This window comes from Notolepis coatsorum (genome assembly GCF_963971535.1).
Source record: "Notolepis coatsorum genome assembly, chromosome: 11".
In the NCBI taxonomy this organism is placed as follows: Eukaryota; Metazoa; Chordata; class Actinopteri; order Aulopiformes; family Paralepididae; genus Notolepis; species Notolepis coatsorum.
In genome coordinates, this window is record NC_140175.1 from 125,437,423 (window position 1) to 125,457,700 (window position 20,278).

At 43.9% G+C, this 20,278-nt stretch overlaps 1 protein-coding gene across 1 annotated transcript in view; it reads right to left on the minus strand.

Moving 5' to 3' along the window:
- LOC311236624 (long-chain fatty acid transport protein 6) overlaps positions 1-20,278 on the minus strand; it is a 97,136-nt gene that overhangs the window by 33,537 nt on the left and 43,321 nt on the right. The window contains exons 5-7 of the mRNA XM_084324330.1: positions 7,037-7,231; positions 6,267-6,357; positions 956-1,154 (exon numbers count right to left, since the gene is read on the minus strand). Of these exons, the coding sequence (XP_084180456.1) occupies positions 956-1,154; positions 6,267-6,357; positions 7,037-7,231 (485 nt within the window). The remainder of the gene's footprint in view (positions 1-955; positions 1,155-6,266; positions 6,358-7,036; positions 7,232-20,278) is intronic.

Consider the following 20,278-nt stretch of genomic DNA (forward strand, 5'->3'; position numbering starts at 1 on the left):
TATTTTTTATAAATAATTATATTTTCACGTTAGGTATGTCTAATCTTGTGGTGCCTTTTTATGCCCCCTCAGAGAACTCGTTTAAAAAACAACTAAAATCACATTTGTTTAGACAGGCCTTTGGTCATACATAGGCACATACATTGTCCTCACTGTTCATATAGTTTTGTTTTTTAATTAGTGACTGATGATTTTATTTAAATTCTTTTATTCTATTATTTTATTTGGTTTCACTGTTTTTAACTGCTGTCTGTTGTAATTTATTTCAGATTTTTGTTTTTGTTTTTATATACGAGCTGTAGTGTAAAGCACCCTGTGCATGCATGCTGTGAAGGGCTCTTAACGGCATGACCAGTGTGTGGAAATCCAACCTCCCCCGTCAAATCAAGCTCAACTTCTTTCATGCAACAGTTGAGTCTGTCCTTTTGTATGGCAGTGAATGCTGGATCTTGAAGCCCACCCTGCAGAAGTCCCTGGATGGGTGCTACACCAGAATGATGCGTGTGGTGCTCAACATCAACAGGGATGAGCATGTCACTAATGCAAACTTGTATGGGGGGGGGGGGGGGGGGTGCTAAGGGTGAGCGAGAAAGTGGCAGTCAGGAGAATGAGGCTGGCAGGTCACTGCCAGAGACACCATGAGCTGCCAACCAGCAAACTTGTGCTGTGGGAACCAACACACGGGCATCGATCACGAGGACGTCCCACATTAACCTACGTGGACGTACTCAGGAGAGATGCGGGAACAGAAAGCACCGGCGAGCTAGCCAGATGCATGGAGGATCGGGATGACTGGAAGCACCGATGGAGGGCCCGTCCGAGGACGACCTAGATAGATGGTCATGTATAGAGTACTGGAAGACCTACTGAAATACAGATAACTTTAGCCAGATAAACATAATCTGTGCAAACACAGCTCTACCTGAAGGTGTCTCCATGCAATACCCGGCTCTACCTGAAGGTGTCTCCAATGCGGTCTCGGAAGTAGAGGAAGTCTCTGTGGTCGTGCAGCATGAGGTCTCCGGTGTTGAAGTAGACGTCGCCCTCCTGGAACACGTTCCTGAGGAGCTTGTTCTCCGACTGCAGCTTGTTTCCAGCGTAGCCCAGGAACTGGTTCCTCACAGAGAGCGGGGCCACCAGGAGACCGGTCTCACCTGCACCACAACATTAAGTAAGGGATAATGTACAGCTACGAGGTCATTGTCGCAAAATAATTGACCGACGCGGAGTTTAGAACCGAGGTGTTCTAAACGTAGTGAAGGTCAATTATTTTGCGACAATGACCGAGTATAGGCTATACATTATCCCGCTTATTACAGGGCTAACTTACTAACAATATACCCAATTCATTTTACAACATCGACAAGACGAGATCAAATGCAGACGCAGTTGTTCTGTGGCTCAGTCAGCCCAAATAAAGTTATTATTATTATCGCCGGCAGCCGGCAGGTGTGTCTGATTGCACTGATGCAGTGTGTGTCAGTGGGCTTGATTGCTCCAGCTGCGAACAGCGGTCATTATTGCTCGGTTGCCCCTGGCAGCGGTCCATTATCGAGTAATAACGGACCGCTGCTATGGGCAACCGAGCGCTATTGACCAATCACAATCAAGCATTTCGGCGAATGTTAAATAAATTAAATAAAAATAAAATAATAAATAAAATGTTAATAAAACATAGTTTCTACACATTGGGCCTCGTGCAAGTATGTGAACTATGCTGATAGATGGCACAATATAGTGATTAATGGCCTTAGATTCATAATGCAAAGCAGGGGCGGGAATAGAGGGTGGCTACTTGGGCTCAAGCCCTGAATGTTTACTTGCTGGTTTGCTAACTTTAGCTGGCTATCAGTAACCTTATGTTTGGTAAGAATCCAAACAAGCCAGGATAGAACAAATAAAGTGAATTACAGGCTAATGGTCTTTGATATCTGTACTCTTGGCTTGAACAGTTCTGGCTCTGCTCGTTTCTTTTCTATCTTTTGGCGCTTTATTTTTGGTGGACTGGAGTCTAGTGACACACATAGCCTACTGTGTACAGACGGTTTCAAACTGTATTTTAAATTAGAAAGCAAACTAAATAAACGGACAAGAGAAAAATAAATCTCAATTTGGTCAGTATTGTCATTTGGACAAGCAAAGCCATTACTTTAAGTTGCAGGCAAGAAAGACAAGTCTGTCCACTGTTTCTGGTTTTAAAACTGCCCTGTTGCAGATCACACAATTTGTTTTTATTATTATTATTATTTTTTGTATTGCTATTTTTTTAATTATCGATTGATATCGATTATTAAAATATATCGCGATAATTATCGTTATGGTTTTATCGCCCAGCCCTACTCTGGCTGACTAACAAGTGAAACAGACTGATAGCTAGTAAACATGGAGTCTTAAGTGACCACACCAAGCCCTTATATGTTAGTATGCATGTATACAGAACATGACTCAAATCTATCCTAAGATAGGTTTCTCTAACTTTAATTAAGTATAGGCTACTGTAAGTTTGTTTAATGTCCCAGGGGGGATTTGTTTTCACAGTACTGTACACAGGCCAACAATACATTTAATATATCATCACATTTAGCAGGAGTCAGACAAGACTGTAAATACAATATAAAGTGTGAGCAGTCTGCCCTGATATACATAACGTTACTAGCCTCAGCCCATCAATGATGCAGTTCTATACAAATATATATGATGGTGACTGACGTGCGTTTACTGTAATACAGGCCAGCTGCTATCCTGAAGCACTTTGAGCTGCAATTCTTAGGCCTTGGTTACACTAAAGGAAAACAACAACGTTTCATTTTCGAATTATTTCGTTTGCATGTCCAAGTTAAAAGGCAACGCCGTTTTAGCTGGCTTTTTTTTTCTCCTAGCGGCAACGCTCAAAGGGGGTTTTCGTTGTCAAAACTCCCTTGGAACGGTGGCATGTAAACAAAGCAAGCTGGATACGGAGCCGTTCACGTCCAACGCCCATGCGCACCGACGCATGGTGATCGAGTGTTCGTTCGGACGTCTGAAGGCGCGCTGTCTGAAGGAGCGGGGCTCTGCTTTTACACACACTGCGACGCAAGGCGCACACACATCATGCACACGCGCGCGCTGGGTGCTCTCTCTCTCTCTCTCTCTCTCTCTGTCTGGCTTGTGCACAAAATACCTCCCGCACGTGCTCAGTGTTGAATTCAGTGACGCGATCCGTTGCAGTCTGATCACGCCTGCTTCTGACAACGAAAAGAGTACAGGAGACAAACGACATCTAACCTGACTGCTTAAACGCAACGTTCAGAAAAGTGACAATGAAACGTTGTTGTTTCCCTTTAACTCATTCAGTGCCGGAGCGATATGCCCGATATAGGTCTAGTATGCCACCGCTTTAATCGATGGGGGGGGGACTGCGAGATTTGAGAGTGCTTAAAATATATCTTAAATTAGAGCTATAATACACCCGTCGATCATCAGTGAGTTGCTTCCAGTCAACATGTACAAAACGGATTGTTTTTTCATCTGTACATTTCCGTTTTATACCGTTTTGAATATGAATATAGTTTGGGTGCTTCTGAGTAATTCCAGAGAAAGACACGATAATAGCGTTTTAGTGGAATACACTAAACACGTTGTAATTTTTCGCCTGATTATTGAATCTTCCTGAAATCAACGCTAGATCATCATTATTATCCTTCCTCGTGCAAGAATGAAAAGTGCCTCGTAGTGTGAGGCTCCCCAAGTCCCCTCCTGCACTCAACGGCACACAGCCACACACACAGAGACAGTAGTGTGAGGCTCCCCAGTCCCATCCTGCACTCAACGGCACACAGCCACACACACAGAGACAGTAGTGTGAGGCTCCCCAGTCCCATCCTGCACTCAACGGCACACAGCCACACACACAGAGACAGTAGTGTGAGGCTCCCCAGTCCCATCCTGCACTCAACGGCACACAGCCACACACACAGAGACAGTAGTGTGAGGCTCCCCAGTCCCATCCTGCACTCAACGGCACACAGCCACACACACAGAGACAGCGTCGATCGGGGTAGAAATAAATATCAGATCAACGATCAAATTTATATAGTGTTCTTACCTTGTATCTGATGTAATGCAAAAGAAATAATCCAATTATCTGATAGCCATTCCAAATACTGCTCGTGGAGGGCCGTACCACATTACCGACCGTTACACACTGACGGGCGGGCGGGGTTACTGTTCCATGCCATCGTTGTTGAGGCCTACCTCGCCTGAGTATTTAAACCCTGTCCGCACGGCTCGGATCTTCCCAGAAAAGAAACTACACCATTCCCAATGGAGTGCAATACCAGCTGGAAGGCGTAGGCGGCGGCATTTGCCCTTTTGCGAGCTCAGACCCATTCCCAACGATAACATCAGGCTGGATGGATGAAAATGAATGGATATCGCTAATAAAATAAATAACGATTAAAACCCGACTATACTCGTGATTGGCGCTCAAGCGATGGCGAGTTAACCCGACTATCATCGTGACTGGCGCTGAATGAGTTAATGTAACCGCAGCCTTAAATGAAAGGTGCTATACAAATACAGTGTATTATTATTATTATTATTATTATTATTATTATTATTATTATTAAGGCATTTGTTTGCTTCATTAAAGGGTGTGAATTTAAGTGTTCTCTAGTGCCTTTTTCCGCTTTAAGGTGGTGGTAAGTTAAAGGTTGAGGTGTCAAAGCAAAATGTTTCCCATCTGGGCTAAGCCCCGGATCTCCTACAATCCTAAACCCGCCCCTGATGGAAAGGCAGGGAGAACCCATGCATGTGTTGAATGTGTACTTTATTAGGTAGCCTATACCTTTGGGGACTTTAGAATAGATGACCATCAGAGGTGTGACCAGCTTCCATCACTGTCCAGTCCACTGTATTTATATTATATAGCCTGTTGCCAATTCTTAAACTCAGTTAAAGGGGCACTTCACCAAAAAACAAAGCCGATATATTTTGCACATGATCTCACACACATTCATTTAGTTTACAGTTATTTAGTTTAGTTATTTAGGGAACTGCTACCTTATAATTTCATTGAACTGTAATTAACACAACACAAGGATTCAATGTCCCCGATGACATCACTGGTGGCCCTATTCTATAACTAATTTACTCTCAATAACTGTCAAAGTAAATGCAAAACGCCCCTTTAAGATATAGCGACGGCAGTAAGTCCTGTGATGTGGCCGCTGAGGCTCTTGGTTTCTGCATTCCTTCACATCACTCCGTGCTGAGATGACGTGGGTTACTTACTGTATCAAGAGGAATTCCTCTTCTGTGGGCTTTTCATACAACATGACAGCTGGCCTTATATGGCATGTTTTGGGCGAGTCATGCTAATTGCAGAAACATGGCCACTCGTGTTGGTTTTTTAAGAGCGGGTGGCCGTTCGTGTGCCTGACAACAGTTCTGCATGAGCAGTTAAGAAACACTTGTGAATCTGATGTTAAATTCGCACACGCAATTCTCTAAGCTAATTTAAGAGAAATACGACAGCGTTCTTGCATGAGGCCCATTGTTTATTTAACAATAAGACGTTTTTTCCCCTGGCCTTAAAAGGGCAGTTCACCCAGAATTCAACAAATTTTCCGCCTTACCCAGTGTGCCATCCATCCATCCCCGGTGTGCCATCCATCCATCGAGATACTTCACTGTAGGGCTGCAACTAATGACTATTTTGGTAGTCGACTAATCTGTCGATTATTTTTTCGATTAGTCGACTAATAAAACATTTTTGCACTACCTATCTTTGTGAAAGTGGCTTCTCAGCTCTGGTCCAGCTGAAGACAGAGCAGAGGAACAGATTGGACATTGAGCATGACCTCAGAGTTGCTTTGAGACTCTTGTCAGGACCAAACAACATCCCCAGTTATCCCATTAGTTCCCCCAAACTTACTGTCGGTCTGTTATGTTAAGCTAAGAAGTTTTCAGCTGGCTGGACCAGAGCTGAGAAGCCACTTTCACAAAGATAGGTAGTGCAAAAGAAATATTATAATAATATTTTTTTTTTAATGACTAATCGACGCAACAATTCCTCGTCGACGATTTTTTATAATCGACGTCGTCGATTATGTCGACTAATCGTTGCAGCCCTACTTCACTGTAATAATTACCTACCTCAAACTATAGCCTACCCATATAACTCTGTATGATAGCCATGTACAATAATACTGTTTATATACCATATTTATATTTACTGTATGTTCACAAACATGAGGTGAATCTTGAGCATGTTGTGTTCATCTTACCGGTTTGTGCTTTTATACACCTTCCAGATTCTGTTCTGATTGGCTCGTATGTCTGGGAGTCACATCTCAAGAGGTCAAAGGGCATGTTTCGCTGAAGGACAAAACCAAAGAAATTGTTAAACTCACACTTAAATACACAAAGTTAAAGCGCTCCGTGTCTGACCGTGTAAGCGTTCCGTGTCTGACCGTGTAAACGCTCCGTGTCTGACCATGTAAACGCTCCGTGTCTGACCATGTAAACGCTCCGTGTCTGACCGTGTAAACGCTCCGTGTCTGACCGTGTAAACGCTCCGTGTCTGACCGTGTAAACGCTCCGTGTCTGACCGTGTAAACGCTCCGTGTCTGACCGTGTAAGCGCTCCGTGTCTGACCGTGTAAACGCTCCGTGTCTGACCGTGTAAACGCTCCGTGTCTGACCGTGTAAGCGATCCGTGTCTGACTGTGTAAACGCTCCGTGTCTGACCGTGTAAACGCTCCGTGTCTGACCGTGTAAGCGCTCCGTGTCTGACCGTGTAAACGCTCCGTGTCTGACCGTGTAAACGCTCCGTGTCTGACCGTGTAAACGCTCCGTGTCTGACCGTGTAAACGCTCCGTGTCTGACCGTGTAAACGCTCCGTGTCTGACCGTGTAAACGCTCCGTGTCTGACCGTGTAAACGCTCCGTGTCTGACCGTGTAAACGCTCCGTGTCTGACCGTGTAAACGCTCCGTGTCTGACCGTGTAAGCGCTCCGTGTTTGAAGCGTTCCGTGTTTGAAACGCTCCGTGTCTGACCTTGTACAGATAGCTGGCCCGCCCGACCGGTCCGATCTCATTGGTGTAGTTGAGGAGGCCCACGCTGGCCTCGGTCAGACCGTAACCCTCCCGGATGTTGATCTTCCCGAAGCGCCTGGCAAACTCCCTCCACACGTCCGTACGGAGCCCGCTGCCAGCCGCCAGCCGCACGCTGTGAGCCGTCTCCTCTGGAACCTGCGGCGCGAGAGAAAGAGAAGTCACATGAACCTACAGCCTACAGCCATCAGGTCTACATAAAGAGAGAGAGAAGTCACATGAACCTACAGCCATCAGGTCTACATAAAGAGAGAGAGAAGTCACATGAACCTACAGCCATCAGGTCTACATGAAGAGAGAGAGAAGTCACATGAACCTACAACCTACATCCATCAGGTCTACATGAAGAGAGAGAGAAGTCACATGAACCTACAGCCATCAGGTCTACATGAAGAGAGAGAGAAGTCACATGAACCTACAGCCATCAGGTCTACATGAAGAGAGAGAGAAGTCACATGAACCTACAGCCATCAGGTCTACATGAAGAGAGAGAGAAGTCACATGAACCTACAGCCATCAGGTCTACATAAAGAGAGAGAAGTCACATGAACCTACAGCCATCAGGTCTACATAAAGAGAGAGAGAAGTCACATGAACCTACAGCCATCAGGTCTACATAAAGAGAGAGAAGTCACATGAACCTACAGCCATCAGGTCTACATAAAGAGAGAGAAGTCACATGAACCTACAACCATCAGGTCTACATAAAGAGAGAGAGAAGTCACATGAACCTACAGCCATCAGGTCTACATGAAGAGAGAGAAGTCACATGAACCTACAACCATCAGGTCTACATGAAGAGAGAGAAGTCACATGAACCTACAGCCATCAAGTCTACATAAAGAGAGAGAAGTCACATGAACCTACAACCATCAGGTCTACATGAAGAGAGAGAAGTCACATGAACCTACAGCCATCAGGTCTACATAAAGAGAGAGAAGTCACATGAACCTACAACCATCAGGTCTACATAAAGAGAGAGAGAAGTCACATGAACCTACAACCATCAGGTCTACATAAAGAGAGAGAAGTCACATGAACCTACAGCCATCAGGTCTACATAAAGAGAGAGAGAAGTCACATGAACCTACAACCATCAGGTCTACATAAAGAGAGAGAGAAGTCACATGAACCTACAACCATCAGGTCTACATGAAGAGAGAGAGAAGTCACATGAACCTACAACCATCAGGTCTACATGAAGAGAGAGAGAAGTCACATGAACCTACAACCATCAGGTCTACATGAAGAGAGAGAGAAGTCACATGAACCTACAGCCATCAGGTCTACATGAAGAGAGAGAGAAGTCACATGAACCTACAACCTACAGCCATCAGGTCTACATGAAGAGAGAGAGAAGTCACATGAACCTACAACCATCAGGTCTACATAAAGAGAGAGAAGTCACATGAACCTACAGCCATCAGGTCTACATAAAGAGAGAGAAGTCACATGAACCTACAACCATCAGGTCTACATGAAGAGAGAGAAGTCACATGAACCTACAGCCATCAGGTATACATAAAGAGAGAGAGAAGTCACATGAACCTACAACCTACAGCCATCAGGTCTACATAAAGAGAGAGAGAAGTCACATGAACCTACAACCTACAACCATCAGGTCTACATAAAGAGAGAGAGAAGTCACATGAACCTACAGCCATCAGGTCTACATAAAGAGAGAGAAGTCACATGAACCTACAGCCATCAGGTCTACATAAAGAGAGAGAAGTCACATGAACCTACAACCATCAGGTCTACATAAAGAGAGAGAAGTCACATGAACCTACAGCCATCAGGTCTACATGAAGAGAGAGAGAAGTCACATGAACCTACAACCATCAGGTCTACATGAAGAGAGAGAGAAGTCACATGAACCTACAGCCATCAGGTCTACATAAAGAGAGAGAAGTCACATGAACCTACAACCATCAGGTCTACATAAAGAGAGAGAGAAGTCACATGAACCTACAGCCATCAGGTCTACATGAAGAGAGAGAGAAGTCACATGAACCTACAGCCATCAGGTCTACATAAAGAGAGAGAAGTCACATGAACCTACAGCCATCAGGTCTACATAAAGAGAGAGAGAAGTCACATGAACCTACAGCCATCAGGTCTACATAAAGAGAGAGAGAAGTCACATGAACCTACAGCCATCAGGTCTACATAAAGAGAGAGAGAAGTCACATGAACCTACAGCCATCAGGTCTACATAAAGAGAGAGAGAAGTCACATGAACCTACAGCCATCAGGTCTACATAAAGAGAGAGAAGTCACATGAACCTACAGCCATCAGGTCTACATAAAGAGAGAGAGAAGTCACATGAACCTACAGCCATCAGGTCTACATAAAGAGAGAGAGAAGTCACATGAACCTACAGCCATCAGGTCTACACACCCTCAAGACCCCTACGCTCTGCATCTTCTGGCCGCCTCAGACCTACTCCTATCCAAGCTCCGGGAGGGTCATCAAAGAGAAGTCGCCTATTCTCAGTCCTTGCCCCACAATGGTGGAATGAACTACCCACCCCAGTTAGGACAGCCGAATCACGTCCAATCTTTCGCCGTCGACTAAAGACGCACTTCTTCAACCATTATCTGAATTAAAAAAAAAGAAAAAAAAAAAAAGAAAAAAAAAAAAAAAAAATCTAACCCTAACTAACCGTACTGTCATGCACTTGTCCTAATAAACTAACCTACACTGTAGCACTCAACACTTTGATGAACATTGTTACTCAGCTGATAGAGTTGTGCCCTTCCTGATGGCTTGTCGTAGAGAACTTGTAAGTCGCTTTGGATAAAAGCGTCAGCTAAATGACTAAATGTAAATGTAAATGTACATGAAGAGAGAGAGAAGTCACATGAACCTACAGCCATCAGGTCTACATGAAGAGAGAGAGAAGTCACATGAACCTACAACCATCAGGTCTACATGAAGAGAGAGAGAAGTCACATGAACCTACAACCATCAGGTCTACATAAAGAGAGAGAGAAGTCACATGAACCTACAGCCATCAGGTCTACATGAAGAGAGAGAAGTCACATGAACCTACAACCATCAGGTCTACATAAAGAGAGAGAGAAGTCACATGAACCTACAACCATCAGGTCTACATGAAGAGAGAGAGAAGTCACATGAACCTACAACCATCAGGTCTACATGAAGAGAGAGAGAAGTCACATGAACCTACAGCCATCAGGTCTACATAAAGAGAGAGAGAAGTCACATGAACCTACAGCCATCAGGTCTACATGAAGAGAGAGAGAAGTCACATGAACCTACAGCCATCAGGTCTACATGAAGAGAGAGAAGTCACATGAACCTACAGCCATCAGGTCTACATGAAGAGAGAGAGAAGTCACATGAACCTACAGCCATCAGGTCTACATAAAGAGAGAGAAGTCACATGAACCTACAGCCATCAGGTCTACATAAAGAGAGAGAGAAGTCACATGAACCTACAGCCATCAGGTCTACATGAAGAGAGAGAGAAGTCACATGAACCTACAACCATCAGGTCTACATAAAGAGAGAGAGAAGTCACATGAACCTACAGCCATCAGGTCTACATAAAGAGAGAGAGAAGTCACATGAACCTACAACCATCAGGTCTACATGAAGAGAGAGAGAAGTCACATGAACCTACAGCCATCAGGTCTACATAAAGAGAGAGAGAAGTCACATGAACCTACAGCCATCAGGTCTACATAAAGAGAGAGAAGTCACATGAACCTACAGCCATCAGGTCTACATAAAGAGAGAGAGAAGTCACATGAACCTACAGCCATCAGGTCTACATAAAGAGAGAGAAGTCACATGAACCTACAGCCATCAGGTCTACATGAAGAGAGAGAAGTCACATGAACCTACAACCATCAGGTCTACATAAAGAGAGAGAAGTCACATGAACCTACAACCATCAGGTCTACATAAAGAGAGAGAAGTCACATGAACCTACAACCATCAGGTCTACATGAAGAGAGAGAGAAGTCACATGAACCTACAGCCATCAGGTCTACATAAAGAGAGAGAAGTCACATGAACCTACAACCATCAGGTCTACATAAAGAGAGAGAGAAGTCACATGAACCTACAACCATCAGGTCTACATAAAGAGAGAGAGAGAAGTCACATGAACCTACAGCCATCAGGTCTACATAAAGAGAGAGAAGTCACATGAACCTACAACCATCAGGTCTACATGAAGAGAGAGAAGTCACATGAACCTACAGCCATCAGGTCTACATAAAGAGAGAGAAGTCACATGAACCTACAACCATCAGGTCTACATGAAGAGAGAGAAGTCACATGAACCTACAGCCATCAGGTCTACATAAAGAGAGAGAGAAGTCACATGAACCTACAGCCATCAGGTCTACATAAAGAGAGAGAGAAGTCACATGAACCTACAGCCATCAGGTCTACATAAAGAGAGAGAGAAGTCACATGAACCTACAGCCATCAGGTCTACATGAAGAGAGAGAGAAGTCACATGAACTTACAGCCATCAGGTCTACATAAAGAGAGAGAAGTCACATGAACCTACAGCCATCAGGTCTACATAAAGAGAGAGAGAAGTCACATGAACCTACAGCCATCAGGTCTACATAAAGAGAGAGAAGTCACATGAACCTACAGCCATCAGGTCTACATAAAGAGAGAGAAGTCACATGAACCTACAACCATCAGGTCTACATAAAGAGAGAGAGAAGTCACATGAACCTACAGCCATCAGGTCTACATGAAGAGAGAGAAGTCACATGAACCTACAGCCATCAGGTCTACATAAAGAGAGAGAAGTCACATGAACCTACAACCATCAGGTCTACATAAAGAGAGAGAGAAGTCACATGAACCTACAACCATCAGGTCTACATAAAGAGAGAGAGAAGTCACATGAACCTACAGCCATCAGGTCTACATAAAGAGAGAGAGAAGTCACATGAACCTACAACCATCAGGTCTACATAAAGAGAGAGAGAAGTCACATGAACCTACAGCCATCAGGTCTACATAAAGAGAGAGAAGTCACATGAACCTACAACCATCAGGTCTACATAAAGAGAGAGAGAAGTCACATGAACCTACAACCATCAGGTCTACATGAAGAGAGAGAGAAGTCACATGAACCTACAGCCATCAGGTCTACATAAAGAGAGAGAAGTCACATGAACCTACAGCCATCAGGTCTACATAAAGAGAGAGAGAAGTCACATGAACCTACAGCCATCAGGTCTACATGAAGAGAGAGAGAAGTCACATGAACCTACAACCATCAGGTCTACATGAAGAGAGAGAGAAGTCACATGAACCTACAACCATCAGGTCTACATAAAGAGAGAGAGAAGTCACATGAACCTACAACCATCAGGTCTACATGAAGAGAGAGAGAAGTCACATGAACCTACAACCATCAGGTCTACATAAAGAGAGAGAAGTCACATGAACCTACAGCCATCAGGTCTACATAAAGAGAGAGAGAAGTCACATGAACCTACAACCATCAGGTCTACATGAAGAGAGAGAGAAGTCACATGAACCTACAACCATCAGGTCTACATGAAGAGAGAGAGAAGTCACATGAACCTACAACCATCAGGTCTACATGAAGAGAGAGAGAAGTCACATGAACCTACAACCATCAGGTCTACATGAAGAGAGAGAGAAGTCACATGAACCTACAGCCATCAGGTCTACATGAAGAGAGAGAGAAGTCACATGAACCTACAACCTACAGCCATCAGGTCTACATAAAGAGAGAGAGAAGTCACATGAACCTACAGCCATCAGGTCTACATAAAGAGAGAGAGAAGTCACATGAACCTACAACCATCAGGTCTACATAAAGAGAGAGAAGTCACATGAACCTACAGCCATCAGGTCTACATAAAGAGAGAGAAGTCACATGAACCTACAACCATCAGGTCTACATGAAGAGAGAGAAGTCACATGAACCTACAGCCATCAGGTCTACATAAAGAGAGAGAGAAGTCACATGAACCTACAACCTACAGCCATCAGGTCTACATAAAGAGAGAGAGAAGTCACATGAACCTACAACCTACAACCATCAGGTCTACATAAAGAGAGAGAGAAGTCACATGAACCTACAGCCATCAGGTCTACATAAAGAGAGAGAAGTCACATGAACCTACAGCCATCAGGTCTACATAAAGAGAGAGAAGTCACATGAACCTACAACCATCAGGTCTACATAAAGAGAGAGAAGTCACATGAACCTACAGCCATCAGGTCTACATGAAGAGAGAGAGAAGTCACATGAACCTACAACCATCAGGTCTACATGAAGAGAGAGAGAAGTCACATGAACCTACAGCCATCAGGTCTACATAAAGAGAGAGAAGTCACATGAACCTACAACCATCAGGTCTACATAAAGAGAGAGAGAAGTCACATGAACCTACAGCCATCAGGTCTACATAAAGAGAGAGAGAAGTCACATGAACCTACAGCCATCAGGTCTACATGAAGAGAGAGAGAAGTCACATGAACCTACAGCCATCAGGTCTACATAAAGAGAGAGAAGTCACATGAACCTACAGCCATCAGGTCTACATAAATAGAGAGAGAAGTCACATGAACCTACAGCCATCAGGTCTACATGAAGAGAGAGAGAAGTCACATGAACCTACAGCCATCAGGTCTACATGAAGAGAGAGAGAAGTCACATGAACCTACAACCATCAGGTCTACATGAAGAGAGAGAGAAGTCACATGAACCTACAACCATCAGGTCTACATAAAGAGAGAGAGAAGTCACATGAACCTACAGCCATCAGGTCTACATGAAGAGAGAGAAGTCACATGAACCTACAACCATCAGGTCTACATGAAGAGAGAGAGAAGTCACATGAACCTACAACCATCAGGTCTACATGAAGAGAGAGAGAAGTCACATGAACCTACAGCCATCAGGTCTACATAAAGAGAGAGAGAAGTCACATGAACCTACAGCCATCAGGTCTACATAAAGAGAGAGAGAAGTCACATGAACCTACAGCCATCAGGTCTACATAAAGAGAGAGAGAAGTCACATGAACCTACAACCATCAGGTCTACATGAAGAGAGAGAGAAGTCACATGAACCTACAGCCATCAGGTCTACATAAAGAGAGAGAGAAGTCACATGAACCTACAGCCATCAGGTCTACATAAAGAGAGAGAGAAGTCACATGAACCTACAGCCATCAGGTCTACATAAAGAGAGAGAGAAGTCACATGAACCTACAACCTACAGCCATCAGGTCTACATAAAGAGAGAGAGAAGTCACATGAACCTACAACCTACAACCATCAGGTCTACATGAAGAGAGAGAAGTCACATGAACCTACAGCCATCAGGTCTACATGAAGAGAGAGAAGTCACATGAACCTACAACCATCAGGTCTACATGAAGAGAGAGAGAAGTCACATGAACCTACAACCATCAGGTCTACATGAAGAGAGAGAGAAGTCACATGAACCTACAACCATCAGGTCTACATAAAGAGAGAGAGAAGTCACATGAACCTACAACCATCAGGTCTACATGAAGAGAGAGAGAAGTCACATGAACCTACAGCCATCAGGTCTACATAAAGAGAGAGAAGTCACATGAACCTACAGCCATCAGGTCTACATGAAGAGAGAGAGAAGTCACATGAACCTACAGCCATCAGGTCTACATAAAGAGAGAGAAGTCACATGAACCTACAGCCATCAGGTCTACATAAAGAGAGAGAGAAGTCACATGAACCTACAGCCATCAGGTCTACATAAAGAGAGAGAGAAGTCACATGAACCTACAGCCATCAGGTCTACATGAAGAGAGAGAAGTCACATGAACCTACAGCCATCAGGTCTACATAAAGAGAGAGAGAAGTCACATGAACCTACAACCATCAGGTCTACATAAAGAGAGAGAAGTCACATGAACCTACAGCCATCAGGTCTACATAAAGAGAGAGAAGTCACATGAACCTACAACCATCAGGTCTACATAAAGAGAGAGAGAAGTCACATGAACCTACAGCCATCAGGTCTACATAAAGAGAGAGAAGTCACATGAACCTACAACCATCAGGTCTACATAAAGAGAGAGAGAAGTCACATGAACCTACAGCCATCAGGTCTACATAAAGAGAGAGAGAAGTCACATGAACCTACAGCCATCAGGTCTACATAAAGAGAGAGAGAAGTCACATGAACCTACAGCCATCAGGTCTACATAAAGAGAGAGAGAAGTCACATGAACCTACAGCCATCAGGTCTACATGAAGAGAGAGAGAAGTCACATGAACCTACAGCCATCAGGTCTACATAAAGAGAGAGAAGTCACATGAACCTACAACCATCAGGTCTACATAAAGAGAGAGAGAAGTCACATGAACCTACAACCATCAGGTCTACATAAAGAGAGAGAGAAGTCACATGAACCTACAGCCATCAGGTCTACATGAAGAGAGAGAGAAGTCACATGAACCTACAACCATCAGGTCTACATAAAGAGAGAGAAGTCACATGAACCTACAACCATCAGGTCTACATAAAGAGAGAGAAGTCACATGAACCTACAGCCATCAGGTCTACATGAAGAGAGAGAAGTCACATGAACCTACAACCATCAGGTCTACATAAAGAGAGAGAGAAGTCACATGAACCTACAGCCATCAGGTCTACATAAAGAGAGAGAGAAGTCACATGAACCTACAGCCATCAGGTCTACATGAAGAGAGAGAAGTCACATGAACCTACAACCATCAGGTCTACATAAAGAGAGAGAAGTCACATGAACCTACATCCATCAGGTCTACATAAAGAGAGAGAAGTCACATGAACCTACAGCCATCAGGTCTACATGAAGAGAGAGAAGTCACATGAACCTACATCCATCAGGTCTACATGAAGAGAGAGAGAAGTCACATGAACCTACATCCATCAGGTCTACATGAAGAGAGAGAGAAGTCACATGAACCTACAGCCATCAGGTCTACATAAAGAGAGAGAGAAGTCACATGAACCTACAGCCATCAGGTCTACATAAAGAGAGAGAGAAGTCACATGAACCTACAGCCATCAGGTCTACATGAAGAGAGAGAGAAGTCACATGAACCTACAGCCATCAGGTCTACATGAAGAGAGAGAAGTCACATGAACCTACAACCATCAGGTCTACATAAAGAGAGAGAAGTCACATGAACCTACAACCATCAGGTCTACATGAAGAGAGAGAGAAGTCACATGAACCTACAGCCATCAGGTCTACATAAAGAGAGAGAAGTCACATGAACCTACAGCCATCAGGTCTACATAAAGAGAGAGAAGTCACATGAACCTACAACCATCAGGTCTACATAAAGAGAGAGAAGTCACATGAACCTACAGCCATCAGGTCTACATGAAGAGAGAGAGAAGTCACATGAACCTACAGCCATCAGGTCTACATGAAGAGAGAGAGAAGTCACATGAACTTACAGCCATCAGGTCTACATGAAGAGAGAGAGAAGTCACATGAACCTACAGCCATCAGGTCTACATGAAGAGAGAGAGAAGTCACATGAACCTACAGCCATCAGGTCTACATGAAGAGAGAGAGAAGTCACATGAACTTACAGCCATCAGGTCTACATGAAGAGAGAGAGAAGTCACATGAACCTACAGCCATCAGGTCTACATAAAGAGAGAGAGAAGTCACATGAACCTACAGCCATCAGGTCTACATAAAGAGAGAGAGAAGTCACATGAACCTACAACCATCAGGTCTACATAAAGAGAGAGAGAAGTCACATGAACCTACAGCCATCAGGTCTACATAAAGAGAGAGAAGTCACATGAACCTACAGCCATCAGGTCTACATAAAGAGAGAGAGAAGTCACATGAACCTACAACCATCAGGTCTACATAAAGAGAGAGAGAAGTCACATGAACCTACAACCATCAGGTCTACATGAAGAGAGAGAGAAGTCACATGAACCTACAGCCATCAGGTCTACATAAAGAGAGAGAGAAGTCACATGAACCTACAGCCATCAGGTCTACATGAAGAGAGAGAGAAGTCACATGAACCTACAGCCATCAGGTCTACATAAAGAGAGAGAAGTCACATGAACCTACAACCATCAGGTCTACATGAAGAGAGAGAGAAGTCACATGAACCTACAGCCATCAGGTCTACATAAAGAGAGAGAAGTCACATGAACCTACAGCCATCAGGTCTACATGAAGAGAGAGAAGTCACATGAACCTACAGCCATCAGGTCTACATGAAGAGAGAGAAGTCACATGAACCTACAACCATCAGGTCTACATAAAGAGAGAGAGAAGTCACATGAACCTACAGCCATCAGGTCTACATAAAGAGAGAGAGAAGTCACATGAACCTACAACCATCAGGTCTACATGAAGAGAGAGAGAAGTCACATGAACCTACAGCCATCAGGTCTACATAAAGAGAGAGAAGTCACATGAACCTACAGCCATCAGGTCTACATAAAGAGAGAGAAGTCACATGAACCTACAGCCATCAGGTCTACATGAAGAGAGAGAGAAGTCACATGAACCTACATCCATCAGGTCTACATAAAGAGAGAGAGAAGTCACATGAACCTACAGCCATCAGGTCTACATGAAGAGAGAGAGAAGTCACATGAACCTACAGCCATCAGGTCTACATAAAGAGAGAGAAGTCACATGAACCTACAGCCATCAGGTCTACATAAAGAGAGAGAGAAGTCACATGAACCTACAGCCATCAGGTCTACATGAAGAGAGAGAGAAGTCACATGAACCTACAGCCATCAGGTCTACATAAAGAGAGAGAGAAGTCACATGAACCTACAGCCATCAGGTCTACATGAAGAGAGAGAGAAGTCACATGAACCTACAGCCATCAGGTCTACATAAAGAGAGAGAAGTCACATGAACCTACAGCCATCAGGTCTACATAAAGAGAGAGAGAAGTCACATGAACCTACAACCATCAGGTCTACATGAAGAGAGAGAGAAGTCACATGAACCTACAGCCATCAGGTCTACATAAAGAGAGAGAGAAGTCACATGAACCTACAGCCATCAGGTCTACATAAAGAGAGAGAGAAGTCACATGAACCTACAGCCATCAGGTCTACATAAAGAGAGAGAGAAGTCACATGAACCTACAGCCATCAGGTCTACATGAAGAGAGAGAGAAGTCACATGAACTTACAGCCATCAGGTCTACATAAAGAGAGAGAAGTCACATGAACCTACAGCCATCAGGTCTACATAAAGAGAGAGAGAAGTCACATGAACCTACAGCCATCAGGTCTACATAAAGAGAGAGAAGTCACATGAACCTACAGCCATCAGGTCTACATAAAGAGAGAGAAGTCACATGAACCTACAACCATCAGGTCTACATAAAGAGAGAGAGAAGTCACATGAACCTACAGCCATCAGGTCTACATGAAGAGAGAGAAGTCACATGAACCTACAGCCATCAGGTCTACATAAAGAGAGAGAAGTCACATGAACCTACAACCATCAGGTCTACATAAAGAGAGAGAGAAGTCACATGAACCTACAACCATCAGGTCTACATAAAGAGAGAGAGAAGTCACATGAACCTACAGCCATCAGGTCTACATAAAGAGAGAGAGAAGTCACATGAACCTACAGCCATCAGGTCTACATGAAGAGAGAGAGAAGTCACATGAACCTACAACCATCAGGTCTACATAAAGAGAGAGAGAAGTCACATGAACCTACAACCATCAGGTCTACATAAAGAGAGAGAAGTCACATGAACCTACAACCATCAGGTCTACATAAAGAGAGAGAAGTCACATGAACCTACAGCCATCAGGTCTACAGAAAGAGAGAGAAGTCACATGAACCTACAGCCATCAGGTCTACATGAAGAGAGAGAAGTCACATGAACCTACAACCATCAGGTCTACATAAAGAGAGAGAGAAGTCACATGAACCTACAGCCATCAGGTCTACATAAAGAGAGAGAGAAGTCACATGAACCTACAGCCATCAGGTCTACATGAAGAGAGAGAAGTCACATGAACCTACAACCATCAGGTCTACATAAAGAGAGAGAAGTCACATGAACCTACATCCATCAGGTCTACATAAAGAGAGAGAAGTCACATGAACCTACAGCCATCAGGTCTACATGAAGAGAGAGAAGTCACATGAACCTACATCCATCAGGTCTACATGAAGAGAGAGAGAAGTCACATGAACCTACAGCCATCAGGTCTACATAAAGAGAGAGAGAAGTCACATGAACCTACAGCCATCAGGTCTACATAAAGAGAGAGAAGTCACATGAACCTACAACCATCAGGTCTACATGAAGAGAGAGAGAAGTCACATGAACCTACAGCCATCAGGTCTACATAAAGAGAGAGAAGTCACATGAACCTACAGCCATCAGGTCTACATAAAGAGAGAGAGAAGTCACATGAACCTACAACCATCAGGTCTACATGAAGAGAGAGAAGTCACATGAACCTACAACCTACAGCCATCAGGTCTACATAAAGAGAGAGAGAAGTCACATGAACCTACAACCATCAGGTCTACATAAAGAGAGAGAGAAGTCACATGAACCTACAGCCATCAGGTCTACATGAAGAGAGAGAGAAGTCACATGAACCTACAACCATCAGGTCTACATAAAGAGAGAGAGAAGTCACATGAACCTACAACCATCAGGTCTACATGAAGAGAGAGAAGTCACATGAACCTACAGCCATCAGGTCTACATAAAGAGAGAGAGAAGTCACATGAACCTACAACCATCAGGTCTACATAAAGAGAGAGAAGTCACATGAACCTACAACCATCAGGTCTACATAAAGAGAGAGAGAGAGAAGTCACATGAACCTACAGCCATCAGGTCTACATGAAGAGAGAGAGAAGTCACATGAACCTACAGCCATCAGGTCTACATAAAGAGAGAGAGAAGTCACATGAACCTACAACCATCAGGTCTACATGAAGAGAGAGAGAAGTCACATGAACTTACAGCCATCAGGTCTACATAAAGAGAGAGAGAAGTCACATGAACCTACAGCCATCAGGTCTACATGAAGAGAGAGAGAAGTCACATGAACCTACAGCCATCAGGTCTACATAAAGAGAGAGAGAAGTCACATGAACCTACAGCCATCAGGTCTACATGAAGAG